Genomic DNA, 21,153 nt, shown 5'->3' on the forward strand with positions numbered 1-21,153 from the left:
CCCACCAGTTTCTTATGCGCATTCACCGAACCCTTCTTTAGTGAAAAATAAAATGTTTTTTTCTTCCAATTCAAAACAAAGTTATATGTTTTTGGTAACACTTTAGTATGGGGAAGATATTCTAAGCAACAAAGACTTAATTTAGAGTTATTTGTTGAGGGTTAGGGTTAGGGTTAGAGGGTTAGGGCCAGGGTTAGAGGGTTAGGATTATAATAAGGCCATGTCGAATAAGGCATTAATAAGTACTTAATAATGACCAGTTAAGAGCCAATATGTTTCTTATTTGCATGTTAATAAGCAACTAATTAATGGTGAATATGTTCCCCATACTAAAGTGTTGCCATGTTTTTTTAACTGGTGCACAAAATGAACCGTGCATGAACATCACCTTGTTCAAACAACAAAACCAACACTGTGCATAAACTCCCAACAAATTACACACCTGCAAATCAGTCTGACTTCTGCTGTTGCCGTATCCGTAATACGCCGATAGGGAGAAGTTTTTATTTACACGATGAGTCGGGTGTGTCTTGACCTCTGCTGAGCCCGACTCACCGAACCCCTAGGGTTCGATCAAACCCAGGTTAAGAACCACTGATCTAGACTTAGACTTAGACTTAGGCAAACTTTAATGATCCACAAGGGAAATTGTTCCACACAGTAGCTCAGTTACAAAGGATGGAAAGCGTAAGGATGGAAAGGATAATGTAGGTATAAAGTAGACTAAAAATGTACCGTAGTAGCAATATAAAATATAATATATATGTAATTACATATTATATATACATCCATCCATCCATCTTCTACCGCTTGTCCCTTTTGGGGTCGCGGGGGGTGCTGGAGCCTATCTCAGCTGCATTCGGGCGGAGGGCGGGGTACACCCTGGACAAGTCGCCACCTCATTGCAGGGCCAACACAGATAGACAGACAACATTCACACTCACATTCACACACTAGGGCCAATTTAGTGTTGCCAATCAACCTATCCCCAGGTGCATGTTTTTGGCGGTGGGAGGAAGCCGGAGCACCCGAAGGGAACCCATGCAGTCACTGGGAGAACATGCAAACTCCACACAGAAAGATCCCAAGCCCGGGATTGAACTCAGGACTACTCAGGACCTTCGTATTGTGAGGCACATGCACTAACCCCTGGTTCACCGTGCTGCCCTAAAAATGTACCGTAGTAGCAATATAAAATATAACATATATGTAATATGTACATATTATATATACAGTATATGATATATACTGATATATTGTATTATATTTTTATATAATATATACAATATATAACAATCACCATGTACACTATTACCATGTACACTATTACAGTATATGTAACAGCTGCAGCATAAAATAGAGAGTAGATCCAGCAGAAAATAGACATTATAAACAAAGAGGGGTAGCTAACATAGAAGGTGTCAGGTAATAGACAGATATCATCTATTGCTGTATGGCGAGTGATTATACAGTTGGATGGAATGCGGAATGAAGGAGTTCTTGAATCGAACACTGTGGGAACGAAGCTGAAGGAGCCTGTTGGAGTATGAGCTCCGCTGTCCCTCAATTGTCTGGTGGAGTGGGTGGGAACGATTGTCCCTGATGGCGAGCAGTTTGTCCAGTGTCTTCCTGTCCCTCACTGACACAAACGCCTCCAACTGCGTGCCAATAGTTTGGCCGGCTTTCCGGATCAGTTTGTCAATCCGGTTTAAGTCCCTTTTGCTGGTGCTGCTCCCCCAACAAACCACTGCAAAGTACAGGGCACTGGCCACAACAGACTGAAAAAAGATCTCAAACAGCTTGCTGCACACATTAAATGACCTAAGCTTCCTCAGGAAAAAGAGTCTGCTCATGCCCTGCTTGTATGCAGCTTTGCTGTTGTCCTTCCAGTCCAGTCTGCTGTTCAAGTGGACTCCCAGGTACTTGTACTGCCCCACTACTGCCACCTCCCGGCCCTGGGTGTTGATGGGCTCCACAGGGGTCATTCTCTTCTTGAAGTCGATGACCAGCTCCTTGGTCTTGTCCACATTAAGGAGCAGATGGTTTGCCTGAGACGTGGACCCCGACTTAAACAAGTTGAAAAACTTACTCGGGTGTTACCATTTAGTGGTCAATTGTACGGAATATGTACTGTACTGCAGAGGTGGGTAGTAACGCGCTACATTTACTCCGTTACATCTACTTGAGTAACTTTTGGGATAAATTGTACTTCTAAGAGTAGTTTTAATGCAACATACTTTTACTTTTACTTGAGTATATTTATAGAGAAGAAACGCTACTTTTACTCCGCTCCATTTATCTACATTCAGCTCGCTACTGCGTTTTATCGATCGGTTAATGTACACTTTGTTTGTTTTGGTTTGTCAGACAGACCTTCAAAGTAAAATCTATAGCATGCCTGCGTTTCACCAATCAAATACAGTCACTGGTGACGTTTGACTCTGTTTCACCAATCAAATACAGTCACTGGTGGCGTTTGACTCCGTTTCACCAATCAAACAGAGCCAGGCGGTCACATGATTAACAAGCTTAAGCTTACATGAACTCAACATCAAATTTGAGGAAGCACACCGCGGTAAGTAACATTAGTAGATATTTTGGCTGTCACCGTAGGCTGATGTTAGCTTCCCTGCTATGAATCACTGTCAAATGTACATCGTGTGGGGACATTTATTAACACACTGCAGCCTCATAGACAGACAGAGACACACACACTCACACGCACAGTCGCACACACACTCACGCATGCATAGAAACACCAATCAGAAGTGCACAGTGTGTTCCCAGGTGCACCGTGCAGCCCACACCTATCAGTTTATGGTTTGCGTAAAAGCTAACTTGTTATTTTCCTTTGTAATCTCTGCCTACTGAGCCTATGGTGCTGTTAAGTTATTGTGGCTCAATTTGCCTTAATTTCTTTATGTTAATGTATTATTATTTAATATATATTATTGTTTTAGTTGCTTAAGAGACATTCCTGCCTCTGAATTTGCTCATTGCTATTTTTATGTTGTTGTGCATTATTTGTTGCCGTCATCATTAAACGAACAGGTTACTCATCAGTTACTCAGTACTTGAGTAGTTATTTCACAACATACTTTTTACTTTTACTCAAGTAAATATTTGGGTGACTACTCCTTACTTTTACTTGAGTAATACATCTCTAAAGTAACAGTACTCTACAATTTCTGGCTACTCTACCCACCTCTGCTGTACTGTGCAATCTACTAAAAAAAAGTTTCAATCAATCAATCAAACCACTCCACAAAGTGCCATGCCATGTATGCCCGCAAGATGGAGACATAAAATCAATAGTGGTCTGTAATGTTAGTATTTAGTTAAGGATCGGTATTAAATACAATTCAGTAATACGTAAAATATGTCAAATAGAATTGGAAAAAATATGACTTTGTTAATAATTTTGAACCATTCTTTAAACACCCAGCAGTCCAACTGGTAGACGTTAACAATCAAATTAGCCTTTTTGGAGATAATAATTTACATTATGTGTCGTCCATACTAAATTGCTGGCCCTCCTGGATACTAATAATAACATAAATAATAACGATGACAATCGTTCTGAGATTGATTATTGCTTTCGCTTTTCGTGTGAGGCCTTTCTGACCCAGTTCACGCTCCGTAGCTCCAGAGGCGTTGCCAACACTGTTGTGGCAGAAATCAACCTGCACGATACACATTCGGAAATTCGGATAAAAAAACAATTATAAACGGAATAAACTGTTGACACCGGACTGGATCGGCGGGACCGGACATAGTGGTAGGTTTCACCGTCCAATGTGTCATTTTGTGGCGATAGCGAACTAGCTGTTTGTACCCCGGGTAGCTAGCCTGCTAGCTAAGAGCGACTTTGAAGAAGACACTGCAGTCCTTTTTTTGTTTTATGTGTCTTTTAAACTGACACCGTGTTGTTCCCCATGTGAGTGCTGGAGGTGTCCCGGGCCAGGTGAGCTGAAGGCTGTAATTCCCCACAATGTCATCCAACCTGACTATAGTCACCCTCACGCTTAATTAGAATCGCAATTTGGCTATCGTTGTAGGTAAATGTCAAATACCACCTAAAAGTCGTAGCATAGAGCTAACAGACAGATGTCGTTGAAGCTAATACAACTATCCATCCATTTCCTACCGCTTGTCTCTTTCGGGGTCACGGGGTGCTGGAGCCTATCTCAGCTGCATTTGGGTGGAAGGTGAGGTACACCCTAGACAAGTCGCCTCCTCATCACAGGGCCAACACAGATTGACAACATTCACACTCACATTCACACACTAGGGCCAATTTTTTTAGTGTTGCCAATCAACCTATCCCCAGGTGCATGTTTTTGGAGGTGGGAGGAAGCCGGAGTACCCGGAGGGAACCCACGCAGAACATGCAAACTCCACACAGAAAAATCCCGAGCCCGGGTTTGAACTCAGGACCTTCTTATTGTGAGGCACATGCACTAACCCCTGTGCCACCGTGCTGCCCGTAATACAACAAATGACGCGGAATTAAGGCTGCACGACTCTGCGAAAGAAAAAGTGAATCTCTTGTTTTGAATCGGAATTGCATTTATCTGGTGCAATTTTTTTAAAGAAATCGCACTGTGTATCGTTATTATCCATAATCATTTTCTTGTTGTCCTATTCAGCTTTAAATAAACTTCCAATGGCCTTTCTGCTGTTTTTAACTGACAGTGGCCTTGTGGTTAGAGTGTCCGCCCTGAGATCGGTAGGTTGTGAGTTCAAACCCCGGCCGAGTCATACCAAAGACTATAAAAGTCAAGGGTTGGAATTGGGGGTTAAATCAACAAAAATGATTCCCGGGCACGGCCACTGCTGCAGCTCACTGCTCCCCTCACCTCCCAGGGGGTGATCAAGAGTGATGGGTCAAATGCAGAGAATAATTTCACCACACCTCGTGTGTGTGTGTGACAATCATTGGTACTTTAACTTTTAACTTTAACAGTCAACTAGGGCTGCAACTAACAACTAATTTGATAATCGATTAATCTGTCGGTTATTACTTCGATTAATCGATTGATAATCGGATAAAAGAGACAAACTACATTTCTATCCTATCCAGTATTTTATTGAAAAAAAAACCCAGCATACTGGCACCATACTTATTTTGATTATTGTTTCTCAGCTTTTTGTAAATGTTGCAGTTTATAAATAAAGGTTTATAAAAAAAAAGAAAAGAAAAGTAGCCTCTGCGCATGCGCATAGCGTAGATCCAACGAATCAATGACTAAATTAATCGCCAACTATTTTTATAATCGATTTTAATCGATTTAATCAATTAGTTGTTGCAGCCCTACAGTCAACCGAGAACTTTCTCAATAAAGGAGATAAGAAATACAGAAAGAAAAAAAAAAAGAAAAAAAACATAGCATACCCGCGCCATCGACAGTATATTCATGCACATATTAAAGACCCTTTAAAAAATATATTTTACTACAAAGAAAAATGATGAATTATTGCAATCGATCCTCCCGCAAACTGTTGGATAATGTTGGATACATACAAACCCTTCATTTATTAAATCACAATTATTGAAATTGAACGATTCGGTGCATTTGCAAACAGCTAAAATTATGTACAAAGCAAACTATAACCTGCTACCCAAGAATGTACAACAATTCTTCTCAACAAAGGAGGAGAAATATAACCTTAGAGGAAAATCTAATTTAAAAAAATGTGTATGCTCGCACAACACTTAAAACCTTTAGTATATCAGCTTGTGGAATTAACTTATGGAACGGATTAACCAAAGAAATCAAACAAAGCACCAATAGGATTCAGTCTAAGAGACGGTTCAAACTACAAGTGTTCACAGAGTACACAGAACAATAATTATGATGAACATCTTGAACCCTTTTTTCCCCCATTTTTTTTTTATTGAGACAAATATTATTTATGTATTTAATATTTGTATGCTTACTATTGTATACTATTTATTTATTATTTATTTGTTCATTGTTCTGTTACAGAGAACAAGGAAATTGGATAAAATTGCTATTGTATGAAAAGGGTTAGGATTAAATAAGCTCTGCTCCTTCCTACTCCTTTTCGGACGTGCTGTAATGAAACAACTGGAATTGTGTGATGCATTACATTGTATTGTATGCATGTTCAAAATAAACTGAAACTGAACTGAATAATTTTGGTAGACCTGGGCAGGTGAGCCAACTCACCCTGTAATGCAGCACCTTGGGGAATTTTTAGAAAATCGTCCTCATGAGGAAATTAAATTGCACGTTAATGCAAAGAAGCGTGATTGCGATTTAGTTTGTTTGTGTGGAGCCGTATGTGAAATCATGTTTCGTTTTCAGTGGTTGGGAGGACCAGCTGACTCCAAGCAGGCAGCATGAGCTCCAAAGGTGGTGGCACCGCTCTGAGCCGTCGCAACTACCGACTGTATTCTGACACAGACAAGCCTAAATCTACTGGTGTGTGCCGACGTCATTGACACCGTCTGCAGTCTGTGTTCAGTGTCGCAATTCATTTTGTTCTTTTTGTCCATCAGGGATCGTGAATGAGAAGCTACTGAGTGACTATTTGCATCATGTGTTCCCTTCTAGCAAACAGGGACCTGCACTGGCCTCCCTCAGGTAGCTTCATCTCTCATCTTCTTGAAAACACCAGATTTTACTGTGCAATGAAAGAAAGACGCCTTTTTCACTCATGTTGCTGTTCTCTGTGAAAAGTAATGGGATACAAAGACCTGGCAACAGGGCTAGGCGATATGGTTGAAAATGTTATTACAATATAAGTGTTTTATATCGATCGATCGATATCGATAACTATTGATATTTTTTATGACCTACCGAAAATAAGGACCAGGCGAAAAATATATTAAATGTAAAATTTTTTATTTAAAGGTGCCATATGTAATAATTTCATGTCAAGTCATCATTAAATGGCCCCGATATGTCAAAAGGCATTAATAAATCATGTTCTTTTCGAATACCTCTATAACTGATAACAGTAGTTCAGCAGGGATATGCTCAATTTAAAATTAGATTTACATCCCTGAAATCTTGTTATTGTTTTAATTTCGATGTCCCGCCTTTTACCGTTTGACCAATTAGAAAGTCCGCGAGTGTGTCACATCCAGTTTGCCAGTTACGCACCACCACCTTTGTCTGGCTACTGCCACTGGTAAAGTTACTAAACATGTCAAACTTTAGTAAAACTAAAAGGCCTAGTTACGATTCTCAAATTATTCATGACAAAGCCAGGAACAAAACGAGGATTTGTATCAGTGATGCCTTTGAAAGATGGAGACGATTGAAGGCGGAGAAGATTTTTTCATCTGACGCCAAACTTGCTAATTTCCTCCTTGATAGGTAAGTCAGGCATTTACGTTTTGTTATTACTTGTAATAAATGGAAATGGACATTTCGTATGTAAACTATATTGTCCAATACAGTCTATGATCTTGTCTAACAAATCTAGTATGTCCGTGCAAAGAACGCTTAGCATGCCCGCCCAGTCAATGACACATCGACAAATAGGCTAACGGGGGAAATATATGCCCGTTAGCCTGTTTGTCGATCTGTCATCCAACTGACAGGGAAAAGTATATTTTCGACAAATAAAATATGCAAATATACTTAGGAAAGAGGTTTCCAACATTAGCACGACTAATTGTGGTTTCTGGTACTGTATGTGCATCAAAGACATACGGAGTGGTATTTGCTCGGCACAATATAATGCATTACATGTAATGATTTTCTACTTTGTGTATTGACATGGTAGTAGGCTATATGATTTATGCGTAACGTGGTTTTTGGGAGGGCACTACAGGGTTTTGACCGTGATTGCAGTACCAATGCTGGCCACATTACTACATATGGCACCTTTAACATGTTACCTTTGTCTGATTATAATCCCTCCAGCTATCAAGGCAGAAAGAAAAGACAATGTCAACACAACCCTGAAAAATAATCAACGTAAACAAAATTCTAAAATCACATGGATCACTTAAAAGAGCTGTTTGTAATGTTTACACAGATGTCTAGAGGGTGCTAACTTTCCCACGTATTATAAGCGTTATATCCACCTTACAGGGCCTCTAGAGCATAATGACGTAACTACATTCATACGTAAGACATGCACGTGCATCAGCTTTGGGTGTTGTTAGCTAATGATAGCAAGTTAGCGTTAGCCATCATTGAATGTATATTCTATCATAACAACAACATGACTACAAATTGTTCGTTGGTTCTCTTGGACTGTTTTTGTGCGTGTACGTGTGGACGAGATCGGGTGAGTAACCCTTGTAAACACCAATCATTTAATTCGGGATGGTAAAAAAATGTATTACACAAAACATAGTAATTGTGAAAAATATAGACAGTTTTAACACAAATGTGTTCTGTTAAACCACTAATGGTAACATAAGCTAGCCAATGGTGTTCTTGTTATATTTCTTGCTTTAAAATATGTTATTGTGAACGAGTTGCAAACAACCCCTTTTACAATAACCTCTTAAAGTTAAGGTGCATAAATAAAGAATACTAACAGTACAAAGTGTAAAAATGTAAACATAGACACATCTGAGAAGAACCATTGTCTGAAAGTTTAGTGCAGGGTGGTGTGGTATTTCCAATCTTGGTGGAGACAAGCACCTTGCATAATTTCCAGATCACAGTGGTCTGACTACGGTCCATTTGAAAAAAAACAAAAAAACTGCCATGCTGTCGAGGTGACGTTTACTGTTTTATCCACAATTTTTTCACTCTCTGCAGCATTCATTTTTGGTTTCTCTTCTCACTCAAGAACCAACCGCGAGACAGCAAGATGGTGCAACCAAGCTTGACAGTTGATACTGTTAGCTGATTGACTGTTCAAGTGTCACTCCCACTAATCAGTGATCACTTCCTGCATTGCTCGATTACCTGAGAGCGAGTGCACTTATCCATGCAACCAACCTCGCTTGCAACTTCCGGTTTCTTCTGACGAGAAAGAGAAAAAACTATTGAACGTTTTATCAAACGCATTTTCTATTGATATTGATTACGTGTCCATCACGATATATACTGATATAATTTCGCCCGGCCCTACCTGGCAAAGTTCTGGGCTTCTTAGTATTATAATCCTGTGTGTATGTGTTTGGACACGATGAACTCTGCTTCCTGCAGTCAAATTTAACTAGATGTGTGACGAATAAATTAAGTAAACACTGACATAAACAATTGATTTCAACACAGCTGGGAAGCATAAGTGAGTGTGAGGTGTTCAACGTCATATCCGTACACACAAGTAGTGTTCACGCAGAACACCCACAAAAAATAGATCCGATTCCTGTACTGAAGAGGCTCAAGTTGGTTCGCGTGTTGACCTCGATTCTCCAGCATTATGTTACCAACACTTCTATTCATAGACACACACATGCACCACTGTCTCACTGGTACTTCATCATGTTGTTCGCTTCTTGTGTCTTACACACACTGAAGATGTTTGGATCCATAAGCTCTTATTTTGGTAAATGGTGTCTTTGTGTTTTCTGATTGTTGTTGTTTTGGGGAAGGGGCTGGGCTTTTGTCTTATAGCAGGTTGCGTTTCACACACAAAGCTTTGCAGATGTCACAACATGATAAAAATAAAAGTCAACATGGTCAGTGAAAGTCCAGTGTTGCTCGATATAGGTGGTTTTAGGGATGTAACGATATGAACATTTCATATCACGGTTATCATTATTGCAGCATTGTTGAATGTGCTTAAAAAGTACTTATACACGCCGAAATCTTTTGACCAAGTTATTTTTTGAATAGCTAAAATAAATACACACTGTTAGAAAACCTACTATTTAAAAAATAAATAAATACATTTTCGAATGATTCGCGATTAAGAATCGTTATAAAAAAAATCTAATTAACACCCCCCCAAAAAATACAAAATCTGTCCTGTCCAGCCACTTTAGTAAATGTTTGGGTAAAATTGTATTAAACAAAACCAGTTTTCTTTGAAGCAATATGGAAATTTATACGAGCTGTTTATCTATTTTTTAATGGGATGTAGTTAATCAAACAACTGGCACCCAATTATTCAATTATTATTAAAAAAAGTATTGATTTTGAATCGAGAATAATTTTGATTCGAGAATCGATTCTGAATGGAATTGTTACCCCAAGAATTGCATCGAATCGAATCGATTCACATCCCCATTATTTTGCATGTTTTGATTTTTTTATGCTTTACTGATAGTGTTTTAGTTCCAGTATTTTATCTGTTTTAATGGCTAAGCTTGTATTGTTTTAAATATTTGTTTATACTGTAGCACTTTAAAAATTATTTAAATGAAAAGTGCGTAACAAATCTATTGTTATTATTATTTATTATTTCTGATGGGCGTTGTGGCATCCTACTCTCATCAGTGGTTCAGTGGTCCTTGAACGTACCGTTTTGAACGATCATTCTGTACTAAGAGAGCACAGCTTGTTATTTCAATTTGCTTAATTGAATATACCGGTAATATAATAATATATAATAGTTCAATGTGCCTAATTGAATATCTTAGTTGCTCAGACAGTGTTGTGTTTGTACCGTACTGTTTGTGTTTATACAAGTTTTGATTGGGGTATGTTGTTTCTTAATGGGGAAAGACGTTAATGTCTCTTGTTTTAATGTTAGCATTTAAGCTAGGGAGCTGGCGCCAGTCAGTCTATGAGTTTATCAAAGTGCAGTTGTAACAATCACGGTTATTCAATAATTTAAATTTAAAATGGTAATACTAACCTTCGATAGATTTACTGCAATTATCATTATTACCATTTATCGTCACATACTTAGACAATTTTCAAAATAAACTTGGCCGATTATAGAGCTTTTAATACCACGTCGTGATAATGTATGTTGATGACAAATTATAGCTGTGTCCTGAAAATTTGACAGTGACAAGCGATTAAAAGCGTCCTCAACTCAATGTAGCGTCCCCATTAACCAGGTAGCAGCTAAAGTCTTTCTACAATGCGAAGCCGTTACTAAGTCACTAGTCCTTGCCTCCATGGTGGCAAGTAAACCTTTCTTACAAGTATCATTAATGGAGGATGAGGACTAGCTAAACATGCCACACTATACAACATAGGAGTATAGAAGAAGCCAGGCTAACACCAAAGCAAGAGCTGTTAAATGTAAACGGGTGGACGGATCGATACAAATATCGACAGTAACGATACCAAGTATAGTATCAGTTAGGGATTGGTGATATGGCCTGAAATCTATATTGCTATATACTGTACATTTTAGCCTCCTGCGATAATGATCACAATATATTATTTGGCATATAATTGATAAATGAACCATTTCAATTGGTTACCAAGTGTCCTAATTTAGCTTCTGCCTTTTTGCATTGTATTATTTTATCAAAACTGTTATTAAGATCCTCGCTAATTCACTGGTAATATCTGACAAATATAAGAACAGTACACAGAATGGTGGTCTAACAATATCAATTAAATATTAAATTTATGTCATTTTTTTTTTTTTGATGCATACAATATTTTGTGCTAAATAAACTCAATGGTGCAAAATAACTAAATATAAGCAAAAACTACTGTTGGCTCTGAATTAAAGTCCTAAAGTCCTGCAAAAAATATTTTTTGATTTGATCGTGAAAAATATTTATCTAATGACTGCAGTGTCGACCATATACTGATACTATAATTGGTATTGTAACTGTCCATATGTATCTCAATCTGCCCACCCCTATTAACATTCAAGAGCTCTCTCGCTTAGCGGTTAGCATGTTTTCTTGTATCCTCCAATGGTTTGCAGTGCAGCGTGTTTAGATATTCCTTATCCTCTAGTCCTCCAGTGATGATGATACGTGTAAGAAACGTAGTTTACTCTCCGCCATGGAGGCAAATATTAGTTAGCCGTTATCTGGCTAGCGAGGACACTACATTGTTGCTGTCAAATTTAAATGACACAGCCAGAATAAGTCATCAACATGCATTATCACGCTATGCCGATAGTATTAAAAGCTCTATCGGCAGCCAAATTGATATTATATATATTGTTTATAGTCTATATCGTGCAACCCTAGTATCAGTATATGGTTGATTTTAATTTAAATCAGAGCCAATATTAGTTTTTGCTTGTGTGAGTTATTTTGCTCTATTTACTTTATTTTTCTCAAATATGATTTGTAACAACAGGGAATAAGAAAATAGTTGTCATATTATTTGATATTGTTACACCCCCATCCTGTTTTTTTGTCTGATTATAATTGTGAGCAAAAATGTAATTGTTCAACAATCTTGAAACTTTGATGTATCAGCATAAACATTGGTATGACCAATACTGCCCTTGTAACTACTTGGTGTTGGATCGATACCCAAATTTGTAGTCTCGCCCAGAACTAATGTAAAGTATCCAAACAACAGAAGATTAAGTGCTTTGTGAAACTGTTCTATTTTCATACTTAATAATATATCATGTATACATCATTATCGCAGGAGGCTGCAATATATATATATATATATATATATAGGCCATATCGTCCATACCTATGAGGGACTTGTCTGACTGTCCTCTTCTTGTCCCTTGTCTTTAGGAAGTCTTTGGCTTTCCAGGATCTTGGTGCTCACTTAGAAACGTTGTTGTCTGAGGGAGAAAGCACTGAGGACAGTCGAGGTATATTGGATGAAAAGGATAAAGAGTGTTGGTCTGAAATGTAAATTATAGTTATTGTTGAGTATCTTATCTTTCCCGCCTTGTCCAGACCAGCCCGTTGAAGGTCGTCTGGGCCCTCAGCCGGTGGTTCTGGACCATACCAGCGGCTTCGAGGGGCTTCTGTTTGTAGACGACGACCTGCTCGGGGTATAAAACCGTTTTTTATTCATGATGTTTTCTTGAATGCTAGATAATGATTGACATGTCACGTTCTCACCTCAGGTCATCGGTCATAGTAACTTCAGCTCCATCCGAGCCACCACTTGTGTTTACAAAGGTATGTGCTGATCCATGTTAGGGAAGCATCGTGTAAACGTTGAAGATCGAGTTGAAGTCATGAATATATTAAAGCTGGGGTACTTGAATCTTGTGTGACCAGGCAAAATTAAAAATTAAATTTCCGCTCTGCGCACCTCGCTGATAGTTCCTCCCAGTCTGCCCCTCTCTGAAAGTGTGCAAAATCGCACATGAGAGCTGTACGTGCACACGCATAGGTTGTTGACAGTCTGAAGTTGCATCGAAGGATCATGTAGTTCGTATTTTGTAGCCGAAAAAAACCGAATGTCGGTAACACACGTCGCCACACCAAATGTGGGAAAATGGAACATTAGAGCACTTGCGCGTCCAAAGTTAGTCCAAGACTGGCACGCATTGCCCTCCATCTTGAATACGCCGGACCAATATTTATTTGAGTTTTGGCTCCTATTTGGTTTTTTACACATATAGCGTCTTTTCTTTTCTTCCTCTGATTTCCTCTTTTTGTTTTTTTTAGCAGTATATGCTGTAAAGGCATGCACAGGTATTGCGACTTTTTCAGGTAGGTGTTCGGCAGCCATGCTTTACTAAAATATGTTTGCACCGTGCAAGCGCTTCACTATATATCGCATCAGGCAATGAGGAGGCTCCTTCGTGGGCTCTGCTCACCCCTCCTTTCTCTAAATATTGAGGTTAGATCTGGAGGTGTTTTATTTACTAAAATACTTAATTATAAGGCACATATAGCATGCATACGTATAATTTTTTCCTAAATTATTACTGTTATGATGCTAATATGATTTTTTTAAGTTAAAGAATAAAACTAAGGTACCCCAGCTTTAATAATACATTTTTAGATTGGAAACCCTATACAACTATTATTGATGTTAATATTAGTTATACTGTTGTTTATAATAATTTTAGATTTTCCTGTTTTTAGGATTGTTCTTGAGTATTTAATTTGTATATCTTCTCAATTGCTTTTTAAATTTACATCTAGAGTATTGTAAAGCTGGTATTGGTTTGGAGTCATTGTTACTCTATTGTCTTTTATTATATTGATTAGCATTCTGTGATTTTTGTAAGTAAGATTTTTAAAATAGGTTTTATGGGCCATCATCAGCAGCTAAGAGGCGCTCTTGTAGTCTGTAACCTGTTTTGAAAAAGTTTTATTATAATTTATATACCAAAAATGTATCAAATCGTGAGGTGCCCACCGTGTAGGAACTCGGTATGCCCTGTGGCAAACCGAAGGTTCCGCTCCGAACATATCAGATTACAATTTACCGATTCCCTCCTATTTATTCGACGTCTCATTGCTGTTAGTCTTCAGCTAGCTGCATGTGGTGAGAGATCACGTGACGCTTTATTTGGGTTAGAGTGACCTCTTATTGTGTGGCGTCGACAGGGAAATGGGCCTACGAGGTGCTGATCTCCTCGCAGGGTCTCATGCAGATCGGATGGTGCACACTCAACTGTCGCTTCAACCAGGAGGTAACTGGTCCTCGCAGCAGTGTTAGCATCATCTGTGGAACCACAAAGCCTGTGACGGTGTTGTTGTGACTTCTTCTTTAGGAAGGCGTTGGCGACACCCCCGATTCTTACGCCTACGACGGAAACCGGGTGCGCAAGTGGAACGTGACCACCACCAACTATGGGAAGGTGAAGTGGTCTCTGAGGTCATGCAACTTTTGTTAATGTTGTTGTCTCTGATGCAAGTCTGTCGTCTTAGTCATGGGCGGCCGGGGACATCGTCAGCTGTCTGATCGACCTGGACGAAGCTACCATCACCTTCTGCCTGTTGGTGACCCCTGTTGTCTTTGACTGCCCGGTTTAATGTGATCTAAAATATTGCAGTTGTATAAATGTACCACAGCTGAAAAGATGCTTTGACAATTTAACCCCAGGAACGGTCAGTCTCTGGGCACAGCGTTCAGCGACATCAAGATAGGTCCAGGCGTAGCATATTTTCCCGCAATCAGCCTCTCCTTTAAGGAGTCGGTGGCGTTCAACTTCGGGAGCAGACCTCTCAGATATCCTGGAAGTAAAAAAACCACTGCATGTTTTTTTGGTGTTGACTTTTTTAAGCTCTATGCTGCATTATCCTTAATGTGGTGCACGTATCCCGTGGAAGGCTACCTGCCCCTGCAGGACCCCCCCACTGCAGACTTGACCAAAGCTCACAAACTGCTTGGCTACATCAAAAACGTCCTTTCCACCGCCATCGACATACAGGTCGGACCATGTCACATCCAAGACCTCTCTGGTCCATGCGGCGGTCTATTAAACTAAATCTAATGTTCCTTGCAGGAAGAACGTTTGCTCGAGAAGGATTGTTCTCTTTGGAGGCTTAACGGAGAACCAACAGTCCTCATCACGCTTGCTCACATCTTCAACCACTTTGCTCCTCTCATGGTAAAAACCTCTTCCGATATATTTGAGAGCAGCCTCTCATTGGTCTATTGTCCACTCATTTATTAGTATCATCTTCCTGCTCTTAAACATTTACTATATGTCATCTTCTCTTTACATGCCTAGTGTAAAGTTTACCTGGTGGAGGACGTGCTCATGAATTTCCTATTGGGGATTCTGGAGGGTGGAGGTTCCGTGGATGAACACCCGCTCATTCAGCAGCTGCTGGACCTCTTCTGGCTACTGATGGAGGTAAATACAGTGGAACCTCGATTAATGAAGTAAATTTGTTCTTAAACTCGTTTCGTAAGTAGAAAAGTTTCTCCATCAGAAAAAATTAAAATATGAATAATTTTTTCCAGCCTTGACAAAAGTTCATATTTAGGTAAACGTTTGCACACTTTGAATACAATATAAAGAGTCATAGAGTACTGTATATCAATCAAACATAACTAGGGTAATTAATAACAAAGTCAAAACAACAGCAACTAGCTGAACTGTCCCTCCTCGTGCTGCTAAAATAAGATTAGATAAGAATATTTATTGTCCTTGCATAAGCATACACAGTACACCAGTTCAATTCAATGACATTTTGGGCACAGAAATTCTCCTCAGCGTAGAAGAAAATTTAGAAAAAAAAAAAAAAAATAAAGTGGAATTTTATCCACTCATAATAAAAACTACATTGCAGCATGTTATTGCACACATTAAAAAACAAGTTATATTATCAATGTTGCTGATTGCACTTGTGCATGAAATGACACAATTTCAAAGTCACATGTTTGTATTTAACAGGACTTTGGCCCGGTTATAAAAATTGTCCCTTAGTTTATTTGTTCGTGTTTTCAGTACCGTGAATCTTCTGCCTGAGGGCAACAACTGAAACATCTGGTTTCCTGGATGTGTACTGTCTTTTAAAATGCTTTGTGTTCTCTTGCGACAACGGGTGCTATAGAGGTCCTCTAGGGAGGGGAGAGGGTGCCCAATTATTTTTTGGGCGGTGTTGATGATCCTCTGTAGTGCCTTTTTGTGTGCCATGGTGCAGCTGGCGAACCAGACAGAGATACAATACGTCAGCAGACTATCAACGGAGCAGCGGTAGAAGACGGTCAGCAGCACCCTCTACAAGTTGATCCTCCTGAGGATCCTCAGGCAGTAGAGCCGCTTTTGGCCCCTCTTCACGACCGCCGAGGTGTTGGAGCTCCATTTGAAGTCTTCATCCATGTGCACGCTTAGGAACTTTAAGCTTGGCACCCTCTCCACACACTCCCCGTTTATGTGGATGAAGTCACACCAGTCTTCCGTTTTCTGTAGTCCACAATCACCTCCTTTGTCTTAGAGATGTTAAGGTCCAGGTTATTACAGCACACCACCATACCAGTCTTTGAACCCCCTCCCTCTATGCCGTGTCGTCTGCAAATTTGACGATGGCATTGTCTGGGTGAGAGGTGATGCAGTCGTGGGTGTACAGAGTGCAGAGAACAGAGGACTCATTCCACAAGCTTGTGGCGAGCCAATGTTAAGGCTGAGGGCTGTGGAGAGATGAGGCCCAAGTCGGACTCTCTGCACCCGGTCCGAGAGGAATCCTCGGATCCAGCAGCAGGTAGTGGCTGAGAAGCCGATCTCCAGTACCTTTGCAGTTTGTCTGTCTGGGAGTATGCTGTTGAAGGCAGAGCTAAAGTCGACAAAGAGCAGCCTAGCATAGCGCCCCTCCAGTTACAGGTGGGAGATGGTGGTGTGAAGAAGCGCTGTGCAGATGGCGTCCTCTGTCAATTTATTAGTTCTGTATGCAAATTGCAGTGGGTTAAGTGTGGGTGGGAGGCAGGAAATTATGTGATGTCAGACTAATTTCTCAAAACACATCATGGCCACGAGTGTCAGAGCAACTGGTCTGTAGTCGTTGAGACTGCTGATGGAGGTCTTTTTGGGCAGCGGGATGATTGTGGTGGACTTCAGGCATGATGGGATAAGGGACTGGGACAATGTCTGATTGAAAATTCTGGTAAAGACCTCGGCCAGCTGGTCTGCACACTCTTTGAGGACCCTGGCAGGTACTCCGTATGGTCCAGTGGCCTTCCTGGGGTTCACTGCCCTCAGTGTGTGCCTCTACTCGTGTTCCAGCACCTTGAGGCTGGAGCTGTTAAGAATTATTGGTCGAGCTGCAATTTGCTGGGGTCGAAATGTGTAAAGAAGTGGTTCAGCTTCTCTGCTAGCGCAGCTGTGGTAGTGGTGCTGGAGTCCCTGCCACACCTGGCGTGTGTTGTTGTTGGCGAAGTGGTCCTCAATCTTCCTTATGTATGCTGCCTTGGCCTCTCTGATGCCTCTCTTTAGGTCGGCTCTGGCTGCGCTGTACTGCACTCCATCCCCGGACCTGTAAGCAACATTGCGGTGCCTCAGCAGTGCCTTCACCTCTTTAGTCATCCAGGGTTTCTGGTTGGAGTTTTCCCGTAGATGTTTGTCAACACTGACACTATCGATGCAGAAGGTGATGTAGGCGATCACAGATGTGGTGTACTCCTCTAGGTCCTGGTGTTCAAACACACTCCAATTTGTGCTCTCAAATGAGTCTTGCAGCTGGTGTAGTGCACCTTCTGGCCATGTTTTTACAGTTTTTATGGTTGGGAGTTCTCTCTTCCTGAGGAGGGTGTATGCAGGAATCAGCAGCATGGACATGTGATCTGAAAGACCCAGATGTGGTAGTTGTCTTGCTCTATAGTCTTTTTGGATATTGCTGTAGGATTTGTCCAATGTGTTTGCTCCTCTTGTGGCACACTTGACATGCTGACTGAATCTGGGGAGTACTGTCTTCAGTTCAGCATGGTTAAAGTCTCCTGCTACGATGTGCACTGCATCAGGATAAGAGCTCCGCTGGCTGCTAACTGCTCTGTATAGCTCCCCCAAAGCTATGTTAGCATTAGCATTGGGTGGTATGTAGACTTCCATTACCATGACAGTGGTAAACTCACGGGGTAGATAGAAGGGTCTGCATCACGGTGGAGCGTGTGGCCTGCTAGCCGATAGCCGAGTTTGGTATGGAAGGTTGTAGCCCTGTTATTAGCAAAACACTGCAGTCACGGAAACATTTGTCGGCTGCCATCTGTAGTCTCAGCTCGTCAATCTTATTCCCAATGGATCTGGCGTTGGAGAGAAGAATGCTGGGAAGCATTGGTTTCAAAGCTTGTAATTCCTGGCAACTATACGTAGGATTCGTCCAACATACTTTGGTGTTTCCACACAAAAACCCACAAAACAAAGCATACAAAAACACTATACTAAGCACCGAGACTGGAGAGCCATGAGTCGCTGCATCTATGCGCCGTCATGTCTTCACAAGAGGCAGACACGCACCCATGCAGTCACTAGCCCTGTGGTGCACCCACAATTTGAAATCACAAAACTCCTTAACTGTAACAGCCGGGTCTCTATGATTATTAGGAACCAAAAATAGAATCTACTTCACCTTGTTTGTTAATTTTCTTGGTGTGCAGCGAAAGAAAAGGAGACAGGGGTGGAGGCAGTGTTGACAACACTGTGGATACTTCCTGACTGTTTGACACCGCACATCGTTTGTCCATTGCTTTCTTTTGACTCATTTTGAGCTAGCAAAATTAGGAGAATGCTGTAAAATAGCGAAAAACATTTAAAAAAATACACCTAGGTACATAGTAGCTGACGACATCCCTACTCTGCTGACCTAAAGGGGTCAAATTAGGGTTATTTTCTACATTTTAAACAGTTCCTTGTGGTCTACAAAACATGTAATGGTGGTGCTTTGATCCAAATTGTGCATAGATTGTTTTACAGGTCATCTTCAAGCTGTTTTCTGACTGTCTCTTCAGAATTCGAGCCCCCTTTGACTGCATCTTCTCCCTGTTCACAATGTTATATTTTTTAGTGCTAACATATCGCGTGTATTGACAAATATTGGTTAGAATTATACAATACTTTTTGGCAACAGAGGAGAATTTTAGCATGCATGTATGAGCCAGTCTGCCCCACAAGACGATGGAGGAAAAGAAGGAACTTATTGACTACAACTGAATAAAATGGCTGACTCGCTCAAAGCTCTTCGTGTAAACAGCTACCATGTATGGAGATTTTCGCTAACGTAACTAAGGCAAATTACGTCACTAAAGTCTCAAATTACAAATGGCTCATTTGGAAGAAGGCACAATTATTTTATAAAGATCTCTGCCATGCCTTCATGTTTTCATTTCACATTTTCAGAACTTACGAGGATCCCAAATACAAAAAAAACAAATACAAACAGGTAAGAAAAGTTGGTTTTGCGTAGTAGGGCCCCTTTAATGAGCACCGGAGATAGATCAGCCTGCCCAAAATTAGCACAAAATGGCTTAGGTGCAGACACACAACGGGTGGATGCAACGTTTGTACACGGAGGCAAGTCTCGTACAGCAAAGCATTTTATTAATCCAAGCTGTGGTTTGTAAATGAAAAAATGTGTTTAATGACATGGGATCATATGACATCATCATTGTGAGCATGTGTTTATTTGTGTGCAGGACTATGAAGTGAACGAGTGTCTGAAGCAGCTGATGATGTCACTGTTGAGGGCCTACCGCTTCTCCCCAATCATCCCTGACCTGGGCTTTCAGGTAGGAAGTGTATCCGGTGGCCGGTAAGGGTGATGGAAGTTGTTCACAAAGTTCCTGTTGCTCTATCAGATCCACTACCTGCGCCTGACCACGGCCATCCTGCGTCATGAGAAGTCCAGGAAGTATCTGCTCAGTAACGTCTTATATCCTTTGTGATAAGATCAAGCTGGCGTCATTTAGTCACTCGCTTCCACTTTCCTTAACACAACTTCACATTCGATGTGCTGCGCTCCGTTGTCTTTTTTTATATAAAGACGCCACTCAGAGTGAAGGAGGCGGGCCTAGAGGAGCTCATCCCTACCACCTGGTGGCCAACGCACTTTGATAAGGAGGTGTGTGTAACACATCTAATGCTTCATTCCACATGAACTATTTGGACAAAAGTGTTGGGAGACAGTCTTAACCAGTCATCGAATCATTTGTATTATTCCAATTTTTGGTGGAACACTTTGGGGAAGAACCCTTTCGGTTCTCAGTGCGCAAAGCAAGGTCCATAACAGAACTATTGTATGAATTTGCTCCAGTAGAACTAGAGCATGTCAAACATTAGTGACCTCACAAATGCATACACTCCAATAATCTTGTAAAAAGTATTCTAAAAAGAGTGCAAGCTGCAAATATAGGAGCTTGTTGCGTGTATGTGACAACACTTTCTTGTCTTTTTTCCCTTTCAGGGCAAAGATGAGCGGGACCCCAAGGATGAAAGTTCAGATGAACGTTTGAGGCGGCGAGCTTATGAGCGAGGTTGTCAGAGGCTGAAAAAGAGAATTGAAGGTGTGACCATCAGTTTCTCATGAACATGTTTGGATGTTTTTGGTTGAAAATATGGCAGTGGTCGTTATTCTTTGTAACAAGTATAATAAATCACGTTTGCTCTCTTATTGTTCTGCTCAAACGTGATGAGCTCTTCTCTCCTCCTAGTGGTGGAGGAGTTGCAAGTGCAGATTCTGAGACTGCTGCTTAATAACAAGGACAAAACGACGGTACGTGCATGTTTGTCACTGTTATGTCGTCTATGTATGGTAAATGTTACCTTGAATTTTCCAAGTCACTCTCGCAAAATTATCTTCCAATAATTAAGAAAAAAAAAGATCTTGTTTTGTCACTTCATGTGGAATCTTATTCCACATGCCTGAAGAAAATATGTGGAGCCTGAAGAAAATATGTGGAGGTTTTCACGCAACTTTCA

At 40.6% G+C, this 21,153-nt stretch overlaps 1 protein-coding gene across 2 annotated transcripts in view; it reads left to right on the forward strand.

The window, feature by feature from the left end:
• Window positions 1-3,641: 3,641 nt before the first annotated feature.
• Window positions 3,642-21,153, forward strand: part of rnf123 (ring finger protein 123) — a 67,204-nt gene continuing 49,692 nt past the window's right edge. For both annotated transcript variants that reach the window (XM_061923756.2, XM_061923758.2), the window contains exons 1-18: window positions 3,642-3,778; window positions 6,333-6,449; window positions 6,527-6,611; window positions 12,563-12,642; window positions 12,731-12,828; window positions 12,904-12,958; window positions 14,345-14,430; window positions 14,512-14,598; window positions 14,669-14,736; window positions 14,844-14,969; window positions 15,057-15,171; window positions 15,247-15,351; window positions 15,475-15,600; window positions 19,872-19,964; window positions 20,034-20,107; window positions 20,179-20,296; window positions 20,639-20,738; window positions 20,886-20,947. In XM_061923756.2, the coding sequence (XP_061779740.2) occupies window positions 6,368-6,449; window positions 6,527-6,611; window positions 12,563-12,642; window positions 12,731-12,828; window positions 12,904-12,958; window positions 14,345-14,430; window positions 14,512-14,598; window positions 14,669-14,736; window positions 14,844-14,969; window positions 15,057-15,171; window positions 15,247-15,351; window positions 15,475-15,600; window positions 19,872-19,964; window positions 20,034-20,107; window positions 20,179-20,296; window positions 20,639-20,738; window positions 20,886-20,947 (1,560 nt within the window). In that variant the 5' untranslated portion in view covers window positions 3,642-3,778; window positions 6,333-6,367. The remainder of the gene's footprint in view (window positions 3,779-6,332; window positions 6,450-6,526; window positions 6,612-12,562; window positions 12,643-12,730; window positions 12,829-12,903; window positions 12,959-14,344; window positions 14,431-14,511; window positions 14,599-14,668; window positions 14,737-14,843; window positions 14,970-15,056; window positions 15,172-15,246; window positions 15,352-15,474; window positions 15,601-19,871; window positions 19,965-20,033; window positions 20,108-20,178; window positions 20,297-20,638; window positions 20,739-20,885; window positions 20,948-21,153) is intronic.

This window comes from Nerophis lumbriciformis, linkage group LG28 (assembly GCF_033978685.3).
Source record: "Nerophis lumbriciformis linkage group LG28, RoL_Nlum_v2.1, whole genome shotgun sequence".
Lineage (NCBI taxonomy): Eukaryota > Metazoa > Chordata > Actinopteri > Syngnathiformes > Syngnathidae > Nerophis > Nerophis lumbriciformis.